Source organism: Sorex araneus, chromosome 8, assembly GCF_027595985.1.
Source record: "Sorex araneus isolate mSorAra2 chromosome 8, mSorAra2.pri, whole genome shotgun sequence".
NCBI classification, from domain to species: Eukaryota; Metazoa; Chordata; class Mammalia; order Eulipotyphla; family Soricidae; genus Sorex; species Sorex araneus.
In genome coordinates, this window is record NC_073309.1 from 26,042,096 (window position 1) to 26,063,693 (window position 21,598).

Genomic DNA, 21,598 nt, shown 5'->3' on the forward strand with positions numbered 1-21,598 from the left:
AAGGAAAACAATTATACCAATTCTTTATCATATCTTCCAGAAGACAGAATTGGAAAAGAACACTTCCCAACTTACACTATATAGGGTCAGCAACACCTTAATACCCAAACCAAAGACATTATAAGAAAACTATACAAAGGCAAAGACTGTGAAAAAAGCAACACCCAATGATATGCTAAGAGGTTTTACAGAACTTGGGAGAGAACAAAGTGGGCAAGGTGCTTGTTCTAAACTCTGCTGACCTCCTGGGTTCTGTCCACCACACCACAGATGATCCCCTGAGCATCACCAGGAGTGATCCCGGAGCACAGAACCAGGAGTCAGCCCTGAGCACCGCCAGCTGTAAATCTCATTCTCCCCCCAAAAAGCTTTTACATATTATGACCAAAGAGAATTTATTTATTTATTTTATGAAAGAGCTGTGATTTACAAAGTTATTGATTGTTGAGTTCTAGGCATATAATATTTCGACAACAATCCCACCATCAGTGTCCACTTCCTTCCACTGATATTCTCACACCCAAGCCCACCCCACCATAACTCCAGTCCCACTTCCCCCTGTCAAATTGACCGGCACTTTACAGAGTTTCAGTGGTTGCAGCTTAGATCACATGTTTCCAGTTTTGTTGAGTCTGGATTTTGGATATATGGCTATACCACTCACCCACATCACCAGTTTAACTAATGACCAAGTAGATTTCACACCAGGTGTGGAAGGTTGGTTCAAAACTTCAAAACCCATTACATCAACAGACAAAAATGAAGAATTACATGATCATAGAAAGAGATGTATATATATAAAAAAACCAACTGGCAAAATCAAATACAAATTCAGCATAAAAATCCTTCATAAGGAACACAAGGGCACTCCCTCAACATGAAAGCATGATAAAGAACATCTACCCCAAAAAACTATAGCTAACACCACAACTAATGGTATGAAATGCAAATGGTTCCCACTAAGATTAGGAACAAGATAATGATGTCTCTTCTCACTGCTCGTGTGTGTGTGTGTGTGTGTGTGTGTGTGTGTGTGTGTGTTTAGCTTTTGGGTCACAGCAGGAGACTGCAGGAGTGAAGTGTGGAGAAGGACCATCTTTTTTTTTTTTTTTTTTTTTTTTAATTTATTTATTTTTAATTAGAGAATCACCGTGAGGGTACAGTTACAGATTTATACACTTCTGTGCTTATACTTCCCTCATACAAAGTTTGGGAACCCATCCCTTCACCAGTGCCCATTCTCCACCACCCGTAAACCCAGTGTCCCTCCCACCCTCCCCAATCCCATCTCCCCCCCACCCCACCCTGCCACTGTGGCAAGGCATTCCCTTCTGCTTGGAGAAGGACCATCTTGAGAATAGTTGCTGGGGTTTTCACCAGGACAATGGCTGAAGACGAGGCCATCTCAAAACGCTGATGTGCTGTGTGGACGGTAATGCAAAATGCAATGAAAGCTAAGGAAGGCTTCAAGACTGACAGAGCCAGAGATTAAAATGCAAATATGAAGAGAGCAAGAAAGGCGAATAAAGGAGATCAGAGCCTCAGAAGTACAGTGTGACTCTGAGGAAGAGAAACTGAAAGAGAGCTATGGCTCCTAGTTTGCCTTTCCTGAGATTTCAGTCAAGGGAGCACCTGAGAGAGAGTTTTTGGTAGATCCAGACTATTTTTGCTTCAAGCAGGTCAAAGCTCAGGTGGCAGAGCACATGGGTAGCATACACTGGATCCTGGATTCAATCCCTGGGAACATAGGGCCCCCTGGAGAATGAAGCACCACCAGGTACGACCCAAGTGGCCCCTATAAGAACAAAGGAAAGGAAAGGAAGGAAGTTCCCCGGGCCAGACTCCCATACAGACTTGAAAGCATTTCTAAGAAATACATAAATGCCATTCTCACTACCCCAATAAAAGCAGGACTGCTCCCCTGCTATCACTACAGAGGCAGAGGGGATCGAGTTAATGAACAGATTTGTTAGGTGCTTTTGTTCTGCTGGGAAGCGACTATCCGAGACAGGTCAACTGGTGAGCACCACAATGAAAATAATACTTTGAGACTTGCACATTTATTTAAATCCTTGGCAACTCTCCAATCAAACAATTCTCTTGAAATGGCTCCCAACTATCTCTAATCCTTTATTTTTTTTTTAGAAAAGACCCTATAATTTTCCTGTAAAAGCTTCACATGTATCTAAAAATGGAAAGTCCGGGAAAAGTAGCTGGAGCTTCCTTCACAGACTGTATATCTTCAAAAACTATCCTAATGATGTTTCTAGCCAGAAAAGATGCTTCCCTAATAATGTTATAGAAAGAAAATATCAGGGAATATTTATTTGCCTCATCTCTTAGGAAGAGAGCTGGAAGCTGACTTGGTATTCAAGTGGAATCAGAGTTTATAGAATTTATTCAACAAAACAAATAATAATAATAATAATAATAATAATAATAATAATAAGCTCTCACTTTCTGCTGGCTAAATTCTCTGTACTCTATCACCGGGTGAAGAGAGCGTGAGGCATTCATTGTAGCGTGAAATCTCATCTCGTGTATAGAAACACACACACACACACACACACACACACACACACACACAGAGGCAAAGGCATAATTTACGGCAGGGTGACCAATTCATGCACAGGACTCTCCAGTTTTAAAACTTAGTTCCATATCCTCAGAGCCCATTCCCCCGCAGACACAGCAGGACAGCTAGTCACCCTAAATTTAACCCAGCCCTTGATTCCCCGGTTTTGTTGTCCAGTGTATCACCAGAGCTATTTCAACCCAAATTTCTTAAAGTAACAATCAAGAGCCTCGCTACAGGCACTGGAGCTAAGTAAGTGCAATACTAAAATCCAATCTTCCCGGCTTCACACAATCACTGAAGCTTTTCATTCTTACTCACCTGTCCATTCCCATCCCTCAATCTTAATATTTATGACCTTATTTTTCCTAGACACGGGCTATCCATGACTGAGAACATTTTCAGAACTGAATAGCCAATGAAAGGGGGCGGGGAAGCTTCCCTGCAAGATGACAGTATAGACTCCTGCTTACACCTGCCCTCTGCCTGATTCGCTACGAGACCACCAGGGACTGGAAAGACAAACGGACACTAGGCCCAGCACTAAGTATGGGCCAAAGGCACCCAACAAGCCATAAGTTGAAAGGTAATGGGCTAAGTCCTGGACAGAGGGATGAGGTTCAAATCGGGAAGAGAAGATCGACCCGTGACTACCTAACCTGAAAAAAACGAGGCTGCCTCATAAATCTATCACGCAGATCCTGACAGAAGCACTCAGCTTCTAACTCGGAAAGTGAGCCAGAGGGCAGGAGGCTGCAGAGACAAAGAAGGTCTCTGGATCTGTGGAACAGCATTATATGCACACAGCCTGTGGTACTCGTGGGCTCCGTGATGTGCTGTTGGCGGAGAGGACTTCTTTGAGAAGAGAACCAGGCACTGCCAAGGTTGACAAAGTGGGGCAGAGCTGGAGATTTGCCTGAAGGGACCAGATGCGTGGGACCCAGCACCCCCTCCTCCCTCAGCCCCCAAGCACCATCAGGCATGCTTTCCCTGTAAACCCCTCCAACAGAGAGAAAAGGAAAAGAAACAGCAGCGAGCGGGCTGGCCCAGGTGGACCAGAGGCTATCAATGTTTTCTCATATTGAAAGCAGCGAAAGCAAACTGAAAAACGAAACGCGATGGGATACTTTGCTTTCTCAGCTCTCTCATCAGGCTACGAGAGGGGGTATTTGTGTCCTTCCTTTTTCTCGTGGAAGATTCCATCAGAATTCACCCTAAGTTTCAAAGTTTTCACCAAAAGACTCTCGAGACCTACTTGCCTGTGTGTTAAGTCTCACCCTTGTTCGATCTGGAGAGAGAGACTAGGGCATAGCCTAGTTTTTGATAATCCTGTTAGCCATTCAGTGGTAACAAGCAGGCTTGAGGTACAGTTGGGTAAATGGAAACAGTGGTGGAAGGAAGGTGACACTGGTGATGGGACTGGTGCTAGAATACTGAATGTCTGTAATTAATGTACCAAGGGCAATTTTGTAAACCACGGTGTTTAAATAAAGTGTGTGGGGGGGAAAGCTAGAAGAAATTAAACCAAAGAGTTATAAATGGTAGTATCTCCATTTGGTATTGGTAATATTATCTATTTTCTTGTTTCAGTAGTTTGCAAATTCTCTACAAACATATGACATGTGCCATGCTCTGTCCATTCCATAGTACACATATTTTCTTCAAATTGATCCACTCTAATATTCAGATTGGAGCAATGGTACAGTGGCTAAGTTACTTGTCTTGCATGCAACTGATCCAGGTTCAACTCCTGACACCCCAGACGATCCCCCGAGCATACCAGGAGTGATTTCAGAGCACTGGCAGGGGTGGCTCAAAAACATAAAAATCAAACAACAAAAAATACCAAACTCTCTAAAATTGGATTGCATCTTAAAATGAATGGCAGGCTTGGCCTGTTGAAAGCGTATAATAAATATTGCTATTTTTGAAAGGTCCCAAGAAAAATGCTCAATGAGGGGATCCTTGAATAAAAGAAAAAGAGACATTCATCCACCAAATAAAAATGATGGGAAGCTGCCAGCAGAGGAGGTAGTTAAGAGCTTTGGTTATTTTTGTAAATCTTCCCCCAAAACAATTTTCCAATGAAACAAGAACAGAGGGGAAAATGACCTCTGGACGCACAGCTTCTCCCCTTCTTTAAAATTAACTTTTATGGAATGCTTAGTTTGTTTTGGGGTTGTGAAGAGAATAGATTCTTGAGGTTAATAATTCATTGTTGCTTTCTAAAAATGAAAAAAAAATTTTTTGTAACTTCACATTGTCAGACGCGGCCCTATTCATTCTGATTGCAAATCTTTCCAAGAGATAGGCTGGAAGGAAGAAAGGGCCAAAGAAGGAGCAGACTTTGGGATGAGGGGCTTTTCTTTTCCATCTTCATGCGCAGACTTATCACTACTGCCCACTGTTGAAATGAAACGTGGGGACCAGAAACTTTCCAAATAAGGCTAATGAGTGAAGCAGACGCAGTCACTTAAGGCTTTCATTTCTGTTCTTCCATAGACATTCTTATTTTTATTTACTCAGATACCAATTCTAGTTTTCTCATTGGTGATTTCTATGGCTCTGGCTAAGGGAAAAGAGCAGGAAAAGAGCAAGCTGAGTTTTGTTCAAATATATGATAATTCCTATTCTATCCAAGACACTACTAAGTAGTACGTGTAGCACAATGATGCGTGTGTGTGTCTGTGTGTGTCCCCATACATTTAGTTCTGATAAATGAAATGAAACTTTTATAGCTCCACCAATCACTATAAAATAGATAAAAAGAATTATGCCACCACCACTGACTGACTGGTAACATAGCCATTGTAGGCATTAAAATTTTATAATGCCAGGCCAGAGAGAAAGTACAGGGGATAAAGATACTTTCCTTTTATACCATTGATGCCCATTTGATCTCTGGCCACTACACAGATCTCATGAAAACCATTAAAAATGACCCTGAGCACAAGCAAGGAATAGTCCCTGAGTCCCCAAATTAATAAATAATTAAGTAAAGTTTTGTGATGTTACCTATGACTAGGTGAGTTATACATAGACGTACATGAGGAGGACACATGACAAGGTAGACAAGACAGAGGGAACAAAATAAACAACAGTAAAGAAAAGGGTTTGCACCTGGACTAATTTTAGGACAGAATTTTAGAATAAAGAGCAACTCATCATTTAGAATATGATGAACTGACCAAGGACTACACTTCACTTCTTTGCAAAATTCTTCAGGGTTGGGCCTGAGAGATCACAATAGGATCTGTGTAAGATCCTCTTATATTACTCTAACATAGAGTCAGGAGGAGTCCCAGAGTGCCACTAGGTGTGACCAAATACAAAACAAAATGTAAATGTTGATTGGGCCCAAGAAAATTACTCCATGGGAAGAGTTTAAAATATCTTCCACTGTGAGTGCTCAAGAATTTAATAAATCTTCCACCAAAGTGCTAAAGCATGGGCTTGAAATCTGCCATAGGAACTGACTGACTTGGGAAAGTCAATCTCAATCCTGCTTTCATTCTGACTTAGTTTTTGAGAAGGATCATTTTTTTTTTATTTTATAATGTTTTTTTCATTCATAGTCGCACTTCCACTGTCTTAGAAGTAGCAAAGATGCCTCTGTCATAGAAGTAATAGACTTTGTAAAAGAAGTAGCAAAGATTATACACAGGATATACAACCAAATTAAAAGTCTGAGAAATTATTTTCCTCACTTCACGCTCTTAGAAGTTATGTTATAAAGAAAGTGAAAGGGCACATTGGGAATGGCCGAGGGGAAATCCATCCACTGGATCCGGATGCGGAATTAGTCCATCGAAGTGTGGTGCTGAATGGAAATGAGAGTCCAAGAAGACCTCCCAAGGTACCATATTGACTCGAGCCCCAACACTGTTAACTTTCTGGTTTCCACATAAGAGAGAAAGAGCCAGAGAGACAGAACAGTGGGCAGGACGCTTGCCTTCCATGCGGTCAACCCCCAAGTCCAATCGCTGGGACCCCAGGTTTCCTCCAACCCTGCTGGGAGTGATTCCTGAGCACAGAGCCAGGAGTAAGCCCTGAGCAGAGCCATGTGTGCCCCCTCCCCCAAGCCCCCCCCAAAAAAAGCAAAACCAAAAGAATGCACAATCAATCCTGACATGGTATAAATTTTTTAAAATTGTACGGTGTCACCTAACTAGTTGGACCAGATATAAGGAAGCTAAGACATGGGTTAGTGAAGGAACAGGCGACCTTGAAAGATCTGGAGGTTCCCAATTGGAAAGACTAAAGGGGAGACTTCAAAACTGGAACTGTGCATATTCCGTCTCGGGCGCTGTGTTTCCTGTCTTTAACTTCATTCATTTCATGGAGCATCCTCCTTATTCCAGTGAAGACTATGGTCTCTCTTGCACGTTATCTCTTTTCTCTCTCCTCTTTTATTTATTTAATTTTGGGCTTGAGGGCTGTACCTGGCAGTGCTCAGGACTTATTCCTGGAGAAGTGCCTGCCACTGTGGCAGGCTAGGGGTGGGGTGGGGGATGATGGGAGGGAAACTGGGGACACTGGTGCTGGGAAATATATATTGGTGGAGGGATGGGTGTTGGAACACTATGACTGAAACCTAATTATGACAGCTTTGTAAGGGTCTATATCACAATGACAGAATAAAAAAAGGAAGGCAGAAAGAAAGAAAGAAAGAAAGAAAGAAAGAAAGAAAGAAAGAAAGAAAGAAAGAAAGAAAGAAAGAAAGGAAGGAAGGAAGGAAGGAAGGAAGGAAGGAAGGAAGGAAGGAAGAAGAGAAAGAAAGAAAGAAAGAAAGAAAGAAAGAAAGAAAGAAAGAAAGAAAGAAAGAAAGAAAGAAAGAAAGAAAGAGGAAGGAAGGAGGGAGGGAGGGAAGGAAGGAAGGAAGGAGGGAAGGAAGGAAGGGAGGGAGGGAGGAAGGGAGGGAGGAAGGAAGGAAGAAAGGAAGGAAGAAAGGAAGGAAGGAGGGAAGGAGGGAGAGAAGGAAGGAGGGAAGGAGGGGAGGAAGAAAGAAAGAAAGAAAAGAAAGAAAGAAAGAAAGAAAGAAAGAAAGAAAGAAAGAAAGAAAGAAAGAAAGAAAGAAAGAAAGAAAGAAAGAAAGAAAGAAAGAAAGAGAGAGAGAGAAAGAAAGAAAGAAAGAAAGAGGAAGGGGGAGAAAAAACTTATTCCCAGCTCCTCAATCACTCCCGGTGAGCCTGGGAGACCACATGGGGAGCAGGGGATGAAATCCAGGTTAGCATGTGCAAGGCAAGTGCCCTCCTCACTATCTTGCCCCTCTTACCCATTTTAATACGTATATTTTTTAACTTCAAAAATGTTTCCAGTCAATTTTCAAGGAGAGACTTAATATGTCCTTTTTGCCTGTGTGGCCATGACATATTGCCATGAAATGGAAGATAAAAATAGTTAAAGCCAATTCTTTGTTGACCATCCATTCACTATTTATTAAAGCACTAACATGTTCAAAGTATCATGTGAGAAGTTGTAGAGGATATAAAATTTTAGGAATCTGAAACATTGTGCAGAAAAGGCATTTTTGCAAAATTTTAAACATGGAACTCAAGTGAAAATGGAATCCACAGGTCAGAGAGACAGTACAAAGGTTACTTTGCACCTGGTCAACATTATTCTGATCCTCCTGAGCACTGCCGGGGTGATCCCTGAGCACAGTCAAGTGTGCTCCCCATGCCCCAACAATGACATAAAATGCATGTGTAGTGAAGGGATGCAAGCAGGAAAGTGCTCAAGATGCTAACTTTGTGAGGTGGGTTTGAGGAAGCCCATATTTACTGAAACACTAAGAAGCAAGCTAAACATCTCGTAACATAGACACTACCCTGATTTTGCTGTCATTACAAATTTTTTAAAGTGACTTATACATTCCATGAGACAAGAGGAGAAAAAGACATTTCAGGGGCTGGAGCAATAGCACAGCGGGTAGGGCGTTTGCTCTGCATGCAGCCGGCCCGGGTTCGATTCCCAGCATCCCATATGGTCCCCTGAGCACCGCCAGGATTGATCCCTGAGTGCAAAGCCAGAAGAAACCCCTGAGCATCACCGGGTGTGACCCAAAAAGCCAAAAAAAAAAAAATGCCATTTCAAATCAAGCTAAAATGGAGTGTGGTTCTGAGCCTTTGATAAAGCGTAAAATCTTCACCTGACACTGGCAAACCTGCTTTTTTAATCACAAGTTTAGTGATTCCAGGGGATTATAGTTTATATTTTTGGTCCAAAATCAGTAACACAGAGTCTTGTCAAATTTTTAGATTCGTATATAAACATTATAAACTTCTAAAATATTAAGTTTTAGCTGGACGAAAACAGCACTTCAATTTCCCAATTTATATATTAAAAATCAAAAGATAGTGTCTACACAGTCACTGACACTGTCATCCCATTGCTCATCGATTTGTTTCGAGCGAGCACCAGTAATGTCTCTCATTGAGAGACTTATTGTTACTGTTTTTGGCATATCCAATACACACGGGTAGCTTGCCAGGCTCTGCCGCTCGGGCTCGATACTCTCGGTAGCCGCATGAAAGGCGAACACCCAACCGCTGTGCTATCGTATCTACATATTTTTTTAATAAAGGTAACAGTTAAGAAAAATAAAATAAGGGCCATAAAAATAGTACAGCAAATAAACTGCTTGATTTGCATGGGGCCGAACCAGGTTCAATCCCCAGCACCCCACATGGTCCCCTGAGACCGAAGTTCTATACTTTCATCTATATAGTTCCTTATTGTTTAAATCTTTTGTAATGGGAATATGCATATTCGTGTATTCAATTATTTTTCCATATTTAAGAAAAAAAGATTTCATGACTTCAAAGTTAGTAGAGAAAGCATGACTCAGTAGAAAAATATGAAAGAGAGCTGCGTTCTCCAAAAACCTGAACTCAAATACAAGCTACACTTAGATATGTCCCTAGAATAAGTTGCTTTTATCTAAATTTCGGTTTTCTTTTTTTATAATTGAAACCTAATTCATATACCAAACCATTCATTCAAAGTCTACAATTGTGTTCAACATTGTGAACCGTCACCACAAACTAATTTTAGGGGATTTCCTATTCTAAAAGAAACCATGTACCCATTAGCAGTAAATCTTTAGAAATGCACTTTTCTTGGGAAAGATGGGGCCAGAGGGAGGGGGCTAGCAACCTAATAGCTTTCGCCACTAGAAATAAAACCTATCAAAAATTTGGGCACAGTGTTGGCCCGTGGTTGCCTCTCCTCACACACAGTTCAAGTGAAGCTCCAGACATAAGCTGTAGAGAAATAAAGAGACAGAAGAGAAGAAAGTATCAGAGATGGGCAACTCTCAAATGCCTGGAAATATACTCAGATCCCCATTCTCAGGGCAGACTTCATCAGTCTCAGGTCAAAACTCACATATTCAAGAACGTTGGCAATAAGAAGAAGATTTTATAGAGGGATATCGCTTCAAAGAGACACATCTCAACCCTGCCAAAAAAAAAGAAAGTGAACAGCACAGAAGTGATTTTGCAGTTGCTGAGAAAACTTGGAAAAACACCCTCAGTTCGCAGTGGACGAGCAGTTGGAACTATGTTGTCAGGTTCCTACTTTTCAAAAAGAGCAAACAAACAGGACAGGTGCTCATTTGGCCGCTCAAACACTTTCCACCGCGTGGGCAGCCCCAGCTGACCCGTGCAGGCTGAAGTCATGATTTATCATCCCTTTCTGGCCTATTCCCGCGCCTGGGCAGGAAGGAGAACATTGCACCTAGATTTCAAGGCATGTGGAAAGGTATAAAGGACAATTATTTAGAATTTATGATGAAGCCATATATTACAGGGACTTTTTTAAATGTCACTTGGGGGAGCGGAGGAAGAAAGGAATAGAGCCAGAGGATGAAATAACAAAAGCCTTGTCTTTTGAGTAAAATGTCTCACTCGGGGCAGGGCTGAGAGATCCCGGGGGGGGGGGGGGGGGGGAAGAGGGGGTTGACACAGATGCCCAGTCTCCAGGGCAGGTCCCAAAGGAGCCCGGGCTATGTACTGAACTCCGAGCGGGCTATGTTCTTCCTGCACACAGGGCTGCCCCTTCATCCAGAATGTTCCTCTGATCTCCAAAACCCGACGGCACAGCCCGTTTTCAGGTCCCACCGCACCAAACATCGCCGTGTTCCAGGGACTTCAGAGACGGTGAAGCTAATCTCGAAAAAGCCAGCGAGCCCACCTCCGTGAGTAAATGGGGGCTCGACCAAGGACAGACTGGTTTTCACCGAGCTCCAATTCAACAGTGGCCACACGGCACACACGTCTCGCCCTCCGGCCTCAACTGGCAAGACTCCCCTTTCTTTGGGACTTCCTGTATGGGACTCCAGAATGATCTGGAACAGTCAACCTGGAATCTCTCCAGGCATAAAGCAGGGGGAGGCCACCCCACTCAGCATTCCGCTGCCTCTGGCTCGCTGCGCGGAGGCTCGAGAAGAAATGAGGCTCTGGTCCCCACGCTCACACCAAAGCCCCCAAGTGCAAAGTGCTGTCTGCAGAGCGCTTGCTTTCCTGGGGGTTTGCACAGGAACCCTGGAAACCAGCAGCATGAAGCAACAGTTTTACAGCAGAGGCTCAGGTGCAAACATGCACCAAGGACAAAGAGAGACAAAGCAGTGAGTCTGGACCCTGGTCAGCTGACCAAAGATGACCTTTTCATTCTCCTCCTCTAAACTGCTGACCAGGAAAAGCAGAAGGAAGGAAGGAAGGAAGGAAGGAAGGAAGGAAGGAAGGAAGGAAGGAAGGAAGGAAGGAAGGAAGGAAGGAAGGAAGGAAGGAAGGGAGGGAGGGAGGGAGGGAGGGAGGGAGGGAGGGAGGGAGGGAGGGAGGGAGGGAGAGAGGGAAGGAGGGGAGACAGGGACGGAGGGTAGGGAGGCGAGGGAGGGAGGAAAGAAGGAAGGAAGGAAGGAAGGAAGGAAGAAAGGAAGGAAGGAAGGAAGGAAGGAAGGAAGGAAGGAAGGAAGGAAGGAAGGAAGGAAGGAAGGAAGGAAGGAAGGAAGGAAAGAAGGAAGGGAGGGAGGGAGGGAGGAAGGGAGAGAGGGAAGGAGGGGAGGGAGGGAGAGAGGAAGGGAGGGAAGGGAGGGGAGGGAGGGGAGGGAGGAGGGAGGGAGGAAAGAAGGAAGGAAGGAAGGAAGGAAGGAAGGAAGGAAGGAAGGAAGGAAGGAAGGAAGGAAGGAAGGAAGGAAGGAAGGAAGGGAGGGAGGGAGGGAGGGAGGGAGGGAGGGAGGGAGGGAGGGAGAAAGAAGGAAATAGAGAAAGAAAGAAAAGAAAGAGAGAGAGAAAGAAAGAAAGAAAGAAAGAAAGAAAGAAAGAAAGAAAGAAAGAAAGAAAGAAAGAAAGAAAGAAAGAAAGAAAGAAAGAAAGAAAGAAAGAAAGAAAGAAAGAAAGAAGGAAAGAAGGAAAGAAAGAAAAAGAACAAAGAGAAAGACAGACTGGACTGTATTTCAATTTATATTGCTTTTTGCCTTTTTATTTCTTTGCACTGTGGAACTTTTACTTGGCAAGAGAAACTTTGAAATAGCTGATTGTTGAGAGTAACAGCAGACACTTGACACTGGACTCAAGAAAAAGGAAGAGACAAGATAGGCCAGAATCATGAATGATGAGGTCCAAAAAATAGCAGTCGTAAATTAAAAGGATGAGGGTGTGAAGGAGGTTGGCCCCAAATGTTGACCGCGCTGTCACCTTTGTCCTGAAATATCCACCTCACACCCAGCTCCTGGTTAATGAACATAATTGGGTTGAGAGCCCTTGAACTGTATAATCTGTTCCACTGAAAAACAAACCCACAGTTTGTCTACCCGCTACTTGAAAAGCCCCAACTCCCCAGTTACATTTGGTCTATGGAAAACATCTGCGGCGGAGTAAATCATCCTACTCGGAGAAAGACCAGAGTGTAATTTTTTTTTTCCTCCCTCTCAGTGTGTTTTGAACTCCTGGTTGGAAAATTAGTGAAAATTGTAAATCTGTTTACAAATCTGGTCCTGTCTCACTCTCCGATTAGGGCAAAGATTCCAATTTGAAAGCAAAACCATGACAACCCCGGTTAAGTGTGTCCTCGGGCACTGCCAGCGGGGCCTTCACTCACCTCCACAGGCAGTGGATTTATTACAGGCACCCGACACCTTCCCCAGCAGACACCCCTGGACTCTGTACTTGAGACAGCAGGGTTCAGTCCTCACTTCCTCTGCAGACCAATATATTATTATAAATGGAGCTAAACTGTTTCCTTTTCATAATGCTATGAAGTTCAGGTTTCAGATATCAGCAGGGAGCTGAGGTCCCACCACGGGCTCCTTAGACTGCTACTGAGACTTTTAAAAGTAAAGAGCAGAGGTAGCCTTACGCACGCCACTGCTGCTTTTGGTCTTTGTTTTGTTGGAGAGGGGATGGAGGGAAATTCATCGCAGGCATAGCATATGATGTTTTAACACGTAAACATTCTCAATCCACGGAGCTGCAGAGGTAACACAGCAGGTAAGGAGCTTGCCTTACATGCAGCAGACCTGAGTTCGATCCCAGGAATCCCATAAGGACCCCTGAGCACCACCAGAAGTAACTCCTGAGTGCAGAGCCAGGAGGGGAGAAAAAAAAAAAAACATTCTAAATTCAAACATTGGCTACATTGTGCGGTGCATGGCCCAGCTCAGTAGGGTTCCAACTATTCCACCTGTATCTAAAAGCAAGAAGTGGGGAAATTCAGAATGAATCTTATGGCTTGGATATCAGCTCCTACGAAATTGCAACATCCCACTTCAATTTAGGAAGTATAAAAGCAAAAGGACTGGAGCAATAGCACAGCGGGTAAGGTGTTTGCCTTGCACACGGCCAACCCAGGTCTGATTCCTCCGTCTCTCTCGGAGAGCCCGGCAAGCTACCGAGAGTATCCCGCCTGCGAGGAAGAGCCTGGCAAGCTACCCCTGGCATATTCGATATGCCTAAAACAGTAACAACAAGCCTCACAATGGAGACGTTACTGGTGCCCACTCGAGCAAATCGATAAGCAACGGGATGACAGTGACAGTGCAACAGCAAAAGGACACATTGTGTGTGCATGTGTGCATGCGTGTATGCGTGTGTGTGCGTGAGTGTGTGTGCGTGTATGTGCATGTGTGTGTGTGTGTGTGTGTGTATTGTGTTGGCTTCTGACCTCACCTGGCAGTGCTCAGGGTCTGTGTCTTGTAGAGCTCAGAGGAGCTGGGGCTTGAACCCAGGCCTCCTGCATGCTAAGCGGGCCCTCAGCCCTCTGAGCTCAGCTCCCACAATGGCTTCGCTTATGTGTATATCTGCTATCACACAGAAGTTGAAAGGATGAAAAGACTGTTTTTCATCATTAACCTTCCTCTGAGGCAAGTGAAAAAGAAAGATACAAACAGGAAAACTCTGTCATCCTCTGCTCTTTCTTGCCTGAGCCCCGGAGGGGAGGCAGAGACATCATGCTGGGGGAGGGGGCGTGGGGCATAGAACAGGGGTGAGGGGAGTGACCTGACATGGGGCGGCAGCACCCACGTGGGAGGGGAAGAAAAGGTCCGGGGCCAGGAGAATCCTGGTTCAATCCCCAGCAATTCTTGGCTGCCTGAGCAACGTTGGGTGTCGCCCCTGGGGCCACCAAGCACTGCCCAGGTGGCTCAGGAGGCCCCTCGCAACATGACGGTGTCCTGAAAAAAACCTCGGCCCCACCAGATGCGAGGGGCACTGCATCCTCAGACCCCTGCGCTGGACCACCAGCAAAACTGACAAAGAAATGCCAGGAGAGGCCCTGGGTGCCCTGAGCACTGCTTGGGAAGTCCCTTCTCCCCTCAAAATAGGCAAAATGCCACTTCCTGTTTCTTACTAGGTGTGAAATCGCATTTAAGGGGCTGGAGCAATAGCACAGCGGGTAGGGTGTTTGTCTTGCACGTGGCCGACCCAGGTTCAATTCCCAGCATCCCATGTGGTCCCCTGAGCACCGCCAGGAGTAATTCCTGAGTGCAGAGCCAGGAGTAACCCCTGTGCATCACCAGATGTAACCCAAAAAGAAAAAAAGAAAAGAAAAGAAATCGTATTTAAGGAACTACAACAATCTAACTTTGATATTCTTTTTCTTTTGCAACCTATTCCTTAGAATTACTGAGAAAATTAAAAAGGCTTAACTTGTATTTTCCCCAATAAATGTAGTTATTATATATCTAGTACTATAATATTATACACCCAGCTATATATGTATACCCCCCAAAATATGAAAAGGAGTATCTTAAACAAACATGAACCTGATTTTTATATTATTCTTTCATTTTGTACTTTTCACTTTCTTTTCTTCTACAATGATCCTATATTACTTTCTCTACCAGAAAGAATGCACTGCTTAAATCCGTGGAAGATAGGGAATGTTTTATAATTTACAGTAGTAAATGTGTATTTACTGCTTTAGTAAAATTAATGTAACTTACTTAATCATAATATTATGTGATTTTTTCCCATTTTTTTCTTTATTTTTGAATTCACTGCTTTCACACCCAAAATTAATAAGGCCATTGAAAAATGCCTCCACCCCTGGTCCGCACCGCTTTAAAAGAAGCAAACTGCCAACAGAAAGTTTAAAGTCCAAAGGAAAGTAATTTTGTTGGCTGAAATTAATACCCACTTACCCTCCAGGTAAATATTCACATTTTGTCCTGAAAATGAAATCAATATCTATTTTACTAGCAGACGACACTCAGTGATGGGGCAGAGACTTCAGAGTAGAAGATTAGCTCTCCAGGGGAAGCAGCTGAGGGGAAAGGAGAGCAAGAACTTCAACCCTACATGCATTCTTCTCACGGTGGGAAAATAACTGTGCACGTAACCCACAACCCGCTCCACCGGCTCCCCAGTCTCGCTCAAGCCTGACCTGAGCTGAAATATGGCCCAAAAAACTCAGTGCCAAGTGAAGAGAAAGGTCCTGTGAAGAAACGAGACTCAAAACTAGGAAAACCTCTCTCCGCAAGGACTTGTAGACCCGGGCTTCGGTCTGACGGGCTGACTTAGCAGCTTTGATGAAGCGTCCCTGAAAACAGTATGGTATGTTGAAGGAATGCCATCAACACTTAGAATGAAAAAGAAGAGAAACTTTTAAATAGCAGCTGTCGGGGCTGGAGTGATAGCACAGAGAGTAGGGTATTTGCCTTGCACTCGGCCAACCCAGGTTCGATTCCCAGCATCCCATATAGCACCGCCAGGAGTAATTCCTGAGTGCAGAGCCAGGAGTAACCCCTGTGCATCGCCGGGTGTGGACCAAAAAGCAAAAAAAAAAAAAAAAAAAAATCTCTGCCAGAGATCTCTTTAAATAGCAGCTGTATCTCAAAAACAACAACAAAAAATTACTGATGTATAGAAATGTCATTATTAATAGAAAATGCTAGAAGCTGATTTCAAAAAGCAAATTCAAATCATCTACCCAATAGTCTAGAGCTTAGACATAAGAGCTTCGATATAGTCTGGAATCTCCTATTTACCAAGCATAAAATAGCAGTCTCCTTGGCGGAGGGGTATTGCCAAGCCAGGCGTCTCGATGTCCCAGGAGATTTTAAAAGCAACATGCCATGTGTCGGGGTCTCTGCCTTCACACTGAGGATCTTCCTCGCTTTCTTCCTCCTCAGGATCTGTCAAAAAAAAAAAGAGAGTAGAGGGTGACCAGAAATGAGATGCTTCATACAAAGTTCTGAGCTCTATTATAGTTTGACTAACTTAAGTTTCAATAAAATAGGGATGTTAAAAGTGAGGCAGGGGCCGGAGTGATAGCACAGTGGGTAGGGCGTTTGCCTTGCATGTGGCCAACATGGGTTCAATCCCCAGCATCCCATATGGTCTCCCTGGCACCACCAGGAGTCATTCCTGAGTGCATGAGCCAGGAGCAACCCCTGTGCATCACCAGGTGTGACCCAAAAAGGAAAAAAAAAAAGAGAAAAGTGCCGCAGATCCTTGTTTTCTTAAAAACACAAAAAGAAAACAAAAAACAAAGCTGGAGAGATAGTATAGCAGGGAGGGCATTTGCCTTACACGTGTCGATCTCCAGCATCCCATATAATCTCCTGAACACAGCCAGGAGTAATTCCTGAACACAGAGCAAAAATAACTGTGCCACCCACTCTCCAAAGGAAAAAAAAAACCCACTGGAATATTTTTAGATGCCACTCGTTTTTTAATTTAAAAAAATCTTAACATGGTGAGGAAATAACCAAGGATCATGATCATGAAACCAAGGATATCAAAATGAAAATTATTGTATTAAATTAGATGCAAATAAATGAGAAAATGTGAATTAAATTAAGCTTTTTAGAAAGGAATCATGTACCAAAAGCAATATCAAGAAGCAGCAGAGGGAATAGAGGATGCTGATTAAAATCTATCTCTCAAAAAAAAAAATTGCAGACCCAGACAGCATCTGCCAAACAAATAAAAAATTTCAATACACATTAAATTACTTGAGTATAGACAAAGAAAAATTTCCAAATTCTTTTTATTAAGATTAATAATGTATCAAAATGCAGAAAGAAAATACATGCGCACAACCATTCTCACATCTGAAAACAATGAGAATTCCTGAATATAAGGAAAGAGAATCTAAATCCAGTAGCATATTAAAAGAATAACACTCCACAGCCAAGAAGAACTAATTCAGAACTAATTCCAGGAAGACAAGGACAGTTCAATCTGAACTGTCTAACTCAAGTTAGACTTGAGATTTATGATATTTATAGAATGAAACAAAAACCATGGGTCATCAGAGATACGCCAAAGTATTATATAAGACACACAACATGGCCAGAGGATTAAGAAGCCTATTGTACAGTAATCAGGTAAAGATCAATACTTAGAGAGGAAAATAGCTAAACTTTATTAAGACAAACTATCAAGTGAAGAAAAATAATTTTATAAACATATGGAAAGATGCTCAAATGTATTCACATGCGAAAATGCAAAGTAAGGCCAGAATACAGACTCATCGTTTATCACACCAGAAAAAAACGAACATAGATATAATAAGGTGTTAGTGAGACTATAACAAAACTGCACACTCAAACTTTCTATGGAGGATAAATGAGTAACACCTATCAGCACTGTAAGTACATAAGCCCTTGCCCTTGTAGTAACCCCACAATTCTTTTAGACATGTATATGAAAATTCCCACTTACAGAGGCTGCACAATGACATTTCAGGAAGCCTACTTTGTGGAGCACTGTTTTGAAGACCAAAGAGGAGAAACAGTCAAACATCCCTCAATAAGTTTCTTGTTAAATAAACTATGAGATGTTCAAATAGTAAAAGCAATATGAATGATCAGATACTGATCAATGCTAATATATTTTTAAGAGGGGGAAAAAACGGCTATAATTTATATAAGAACTATGAATACAGAACATAAGAATGTTCTGGAAGGATACTCAAAAGTAGTTTTTCTGCAAGAACTACTAACAGGTAGAGGAGTAGAGTGATGTACAAAGGAAATTGGAGGCACATGCTAAGGTTTGCCTACATGTACAGTTCTGCACGTATGCCCCTGTGTAAAAACACATGCAAGTTCAACTGAAGAAATATGCAGTAATGGGCTGGAGCGATAGCACAGCTAGTAGGTTGGTTATCTTGCACACGGCTGGCCTGAGCTTGACCCCCAGCTTCCCATATGGTTTCCCAAGCACTGGCAGGAATAACTCCTGAGAGCAGAGCCAGGGGTAACCCCTGAGCAACACTTAGTGAGCCCCTGCCACGTCCCCCTAGAAAGTAAATATTTAGGGGGAGGAAGAAGCATGGGAGGAAACTCCAAATATTGGATCCCCAATACAATATCGCACCGAGGCACCACCAGGTGTATCTCTGGTGCGCCCACAACTGTAATGTGTGACCCAGTGGCCTCTAGAACTGCCAGGACAAGCCTTGCCAGAGTCCCTGAGTCACCAAACACCACTGTGGAAATGCCCAAGTGCCCATTCCCCAAGAAACAATATATGTACTTTTTTTAATAAATAAATTTTAAACGATTTTTAAAAGAAATATTTAATGAGTATTTAATACACGCTCATGCTAACCCAGTAATTTGGAATTTATGCATGAATGAAACACAAAGTTAGACCCCAGTAGAGTTTTTCTTCTAGGGAAGCATGAATGCTCATCAATGATTACTAGTCAGGGGACATTTTCAATCCTACTGAACTTCAGAATAATCCACAAGACTCTGATCATCAAGAAGAGCATCTATTTTTTTCTGCTTCATCCATTTTAATTTATTTCCTCTCAGTTCACATCATTTATGGCTCCTACTGTGCTAGATGGCAGGGAAATGTAATTCGGAGGAAATATTTAAGTTAAATCAAATATCATAATCACGTATGGCATTACTGATAAGTATACAGTTTACAACACTAAAGAAGTTTAGTTAAGCAGAAACCCAAGGGGTCTAAGTGATAGTAGACGGGTAGGGTGCTTTCCTTGCATGTGGCTAACCTGGGTTCGATCCCTGGCATCCCTGATGGTCCCTCAAGCACCAGCAGGAGTAATTCCTGAGTGTAGAGCCAGGAGTAAGCCCTGAGCACCGCTGGGTGTGGCACAAAAGCAAGAGAGAAAGAAAAGTAAGAGAAGAAAGGAAGAAAAGCAAGGAAAGCAGGAAGAGAAGAGAAAGAAGGAGGAAAGTGAGGAGGGAGGGTGGTTCAAGCTCCAAATGAGTAGAGAGGAATTCTTGGAGATCAAACCTGAACAACACATAGGTCTTAGACAGGTAGAGGGCAGGGTAAGAATGATGCGGAGAAGGACAAAAAATATCCAAGTCAAACACAACCAAATGAACAGAGGACCATGTCTTAGGGACACATCACATACACAATCCGAAACTGTAAGGACTAGATCCACAGTCCAGCGATCTGGGCACATGCCTCACACATGGCCAGGCCAGCCCGATTTTAGTTCCTGTCACCCCAGAGGGTCCTGAGTTCACCAGAGTGACCCCTGAGTGCAGAGCACCACCACGCGTGGCCCTAAAACCAAACAAAACAGGAACAACAAACAAAAGTACATACATTCAAGATAACACCTCTACAGAGAATCCCTAAATTCATAATATCATACTCTGTAACATAAAAATAGAGTAAGGGAAAAAAAAAAAAGGACAAGGAAGAAGGGGGTCAAAAGGTGACTGTCTTCATAACTATGCATTCACATTACTTTACACAGGTATGGTGAAGAAAAACAGACCAGAAATCCAAGTTCACGGTCTGTTCAAGGAAGGAATGCTACTAAATCACACTGTTAAGGACAGATCCAACTCTGGCCATTCTTCAGTTCCCTAAGTGTGAGTCTAAAATCTGACACTGCCACATAAACACTATCTGGTGCTCATTCTGCCCCATGATCTCATGTTCTGATACTAATTTTCTCAAGAACTCTTTAGCTGAGACAAACTTTTTCTTAGATTTATGAATAGAGTCATTTAGTTTTTTTCTAAAAAAAAAAAAAACACCAAAGCCATTTTCTAGATTAATTCAAGAAAACACTTGAACATTTTCAAAATCCTCTAGAACAGAGATGACAGATACCTTACATGTCAGAAGACCTGGCCAATTCTTTTTTTTTTTTTTTTTGAGTCCTAGAAGAGAATTACCCTGAAATTTCTGCAGGGTCAGCAAGAAAGGGAGGTCTGATCTGACTGCTGTCTGTCACAGGCACTGGGCAGGTTAGCTGCCCCAGAACTACTAACGCGCTATCCCCGGCTGATGACATTCTCCAGGCAATTCTCCTTTCGACCAAATGTATATACAGCTACATCTAAAAAAAGAGCAGAATTTGTAAAACTGAATCCTCAGCGATGAGGAACAAAAAGCTCACAGAGTTAGCCTGCTCCGCCTGTACCTTACTAGCCGGACGGACCTAAATTAATTGCCCGCCGCTAAAAGCACTTTGTATAAAAATAAACACCACCGCCAGCTACCCTTGAGTGGCTGTCGCTCTTTGAGTCAGCCACAAGTGGTAATAGGGAAAATGTGGCTATACCTTTGCATATAACAGGGGAGGAGTCTGAGCATGGTGCTCCGCAGCAGAGAGCTTACTTGCTCTGCAAGCGTGAGGTTCTGGGTTCAATTCCTGACACTGCAAAAGAATGGCAGGGTGGGGAAGGGAGGGAACAGAAAAGGTATCAACAAGCCCTGCCCCTACTCCTAGGAGCAGTCGCCCATTTGCCACTTTACTCCTCCATAATAACAGGCAGTTAGGTCTGTGGACTGTGCTGTGACAGTGGATATGGGTATTTCTCATCCATTCTCAGACCTGTGGCCCTTTCAACTTTGTTTCCTTCCCATGGGCTCTTGTCCTACCAGGTGGCTCCCTAGTCCTGTGTCATACTCCTCCACTCACACGAATTCTACTTGTGTGCCCCTTGGAATAGGCTTGGGGATGGGCATGTGCCCCCAGCTGAGAAACACCGGCTCTAGACCAGCATTGTAGAGCCCATGGGTCTTGCACCTGCTTTTAAAAAGCTTGAAATAAAATAAAAAGCTTAAGTGCAATATAGTCTCTCATTTGATATTTTTTTTGGTACTGTCTCTGGCTGCTTTCACATCTAACAGCATGGTTTAATAGCTGAGACGCAAACTGCAAGGCCTACAGAGCCAAATACATCTATCCTCTCATCCTTTACAAAACCGTTTACCAGCCCTTGCTCCAGAGTCTTGCTACTTGTGACTTGACAGAAAAGTCTACGGCATGGACGAGTGAGGAAGCCATGGGTGAATAAAATAATGATCGAATAAGATTAATACCTCATAGTATCTTGAGGCCAACAGTACATCCAACACAATAAAACAACCAACACTAAATTACCTGACATCCAGATCGATTTAATAAAAGGCTATTGGCATGACAAGTCAGAAACTTTGCGATACCTCATAGCTTCACTCCAACGGACCCTGATGATAATAAATGAACAGAAGAGAAAAAAACAGAAGTCTTTTAAGAAGGCCTTCCGTATGTTTCTCTTTGGTGAAAACAATTTTAATATGGCCTTAG

General features: G+C 43.0%; 1 protein-coding gene across 1 annotated transcript in view; it reads right to left on the reverse strand.

Annotated features, from left to right (window-relative positions):
• The window catches only part of FTO (FTO alpha-ketoglutarate dependent dioxygenase), a 441,299-nt gene that overhangs the window by 267,428 nt on the left and 152,273 nt on the right, over positions 1–21,598 (reverse strand). Inside the window, exon 4 of the mRNA XM_055145006.1 lies at positions 16,062–16,208. Coding sequence (XP_055000981.1) covers positions 16,062–16,208 — 147 coding nt within the window. The remainder of the gene's footprint in view (positions 1–16,061; positions 16,209–21,598) is intronic.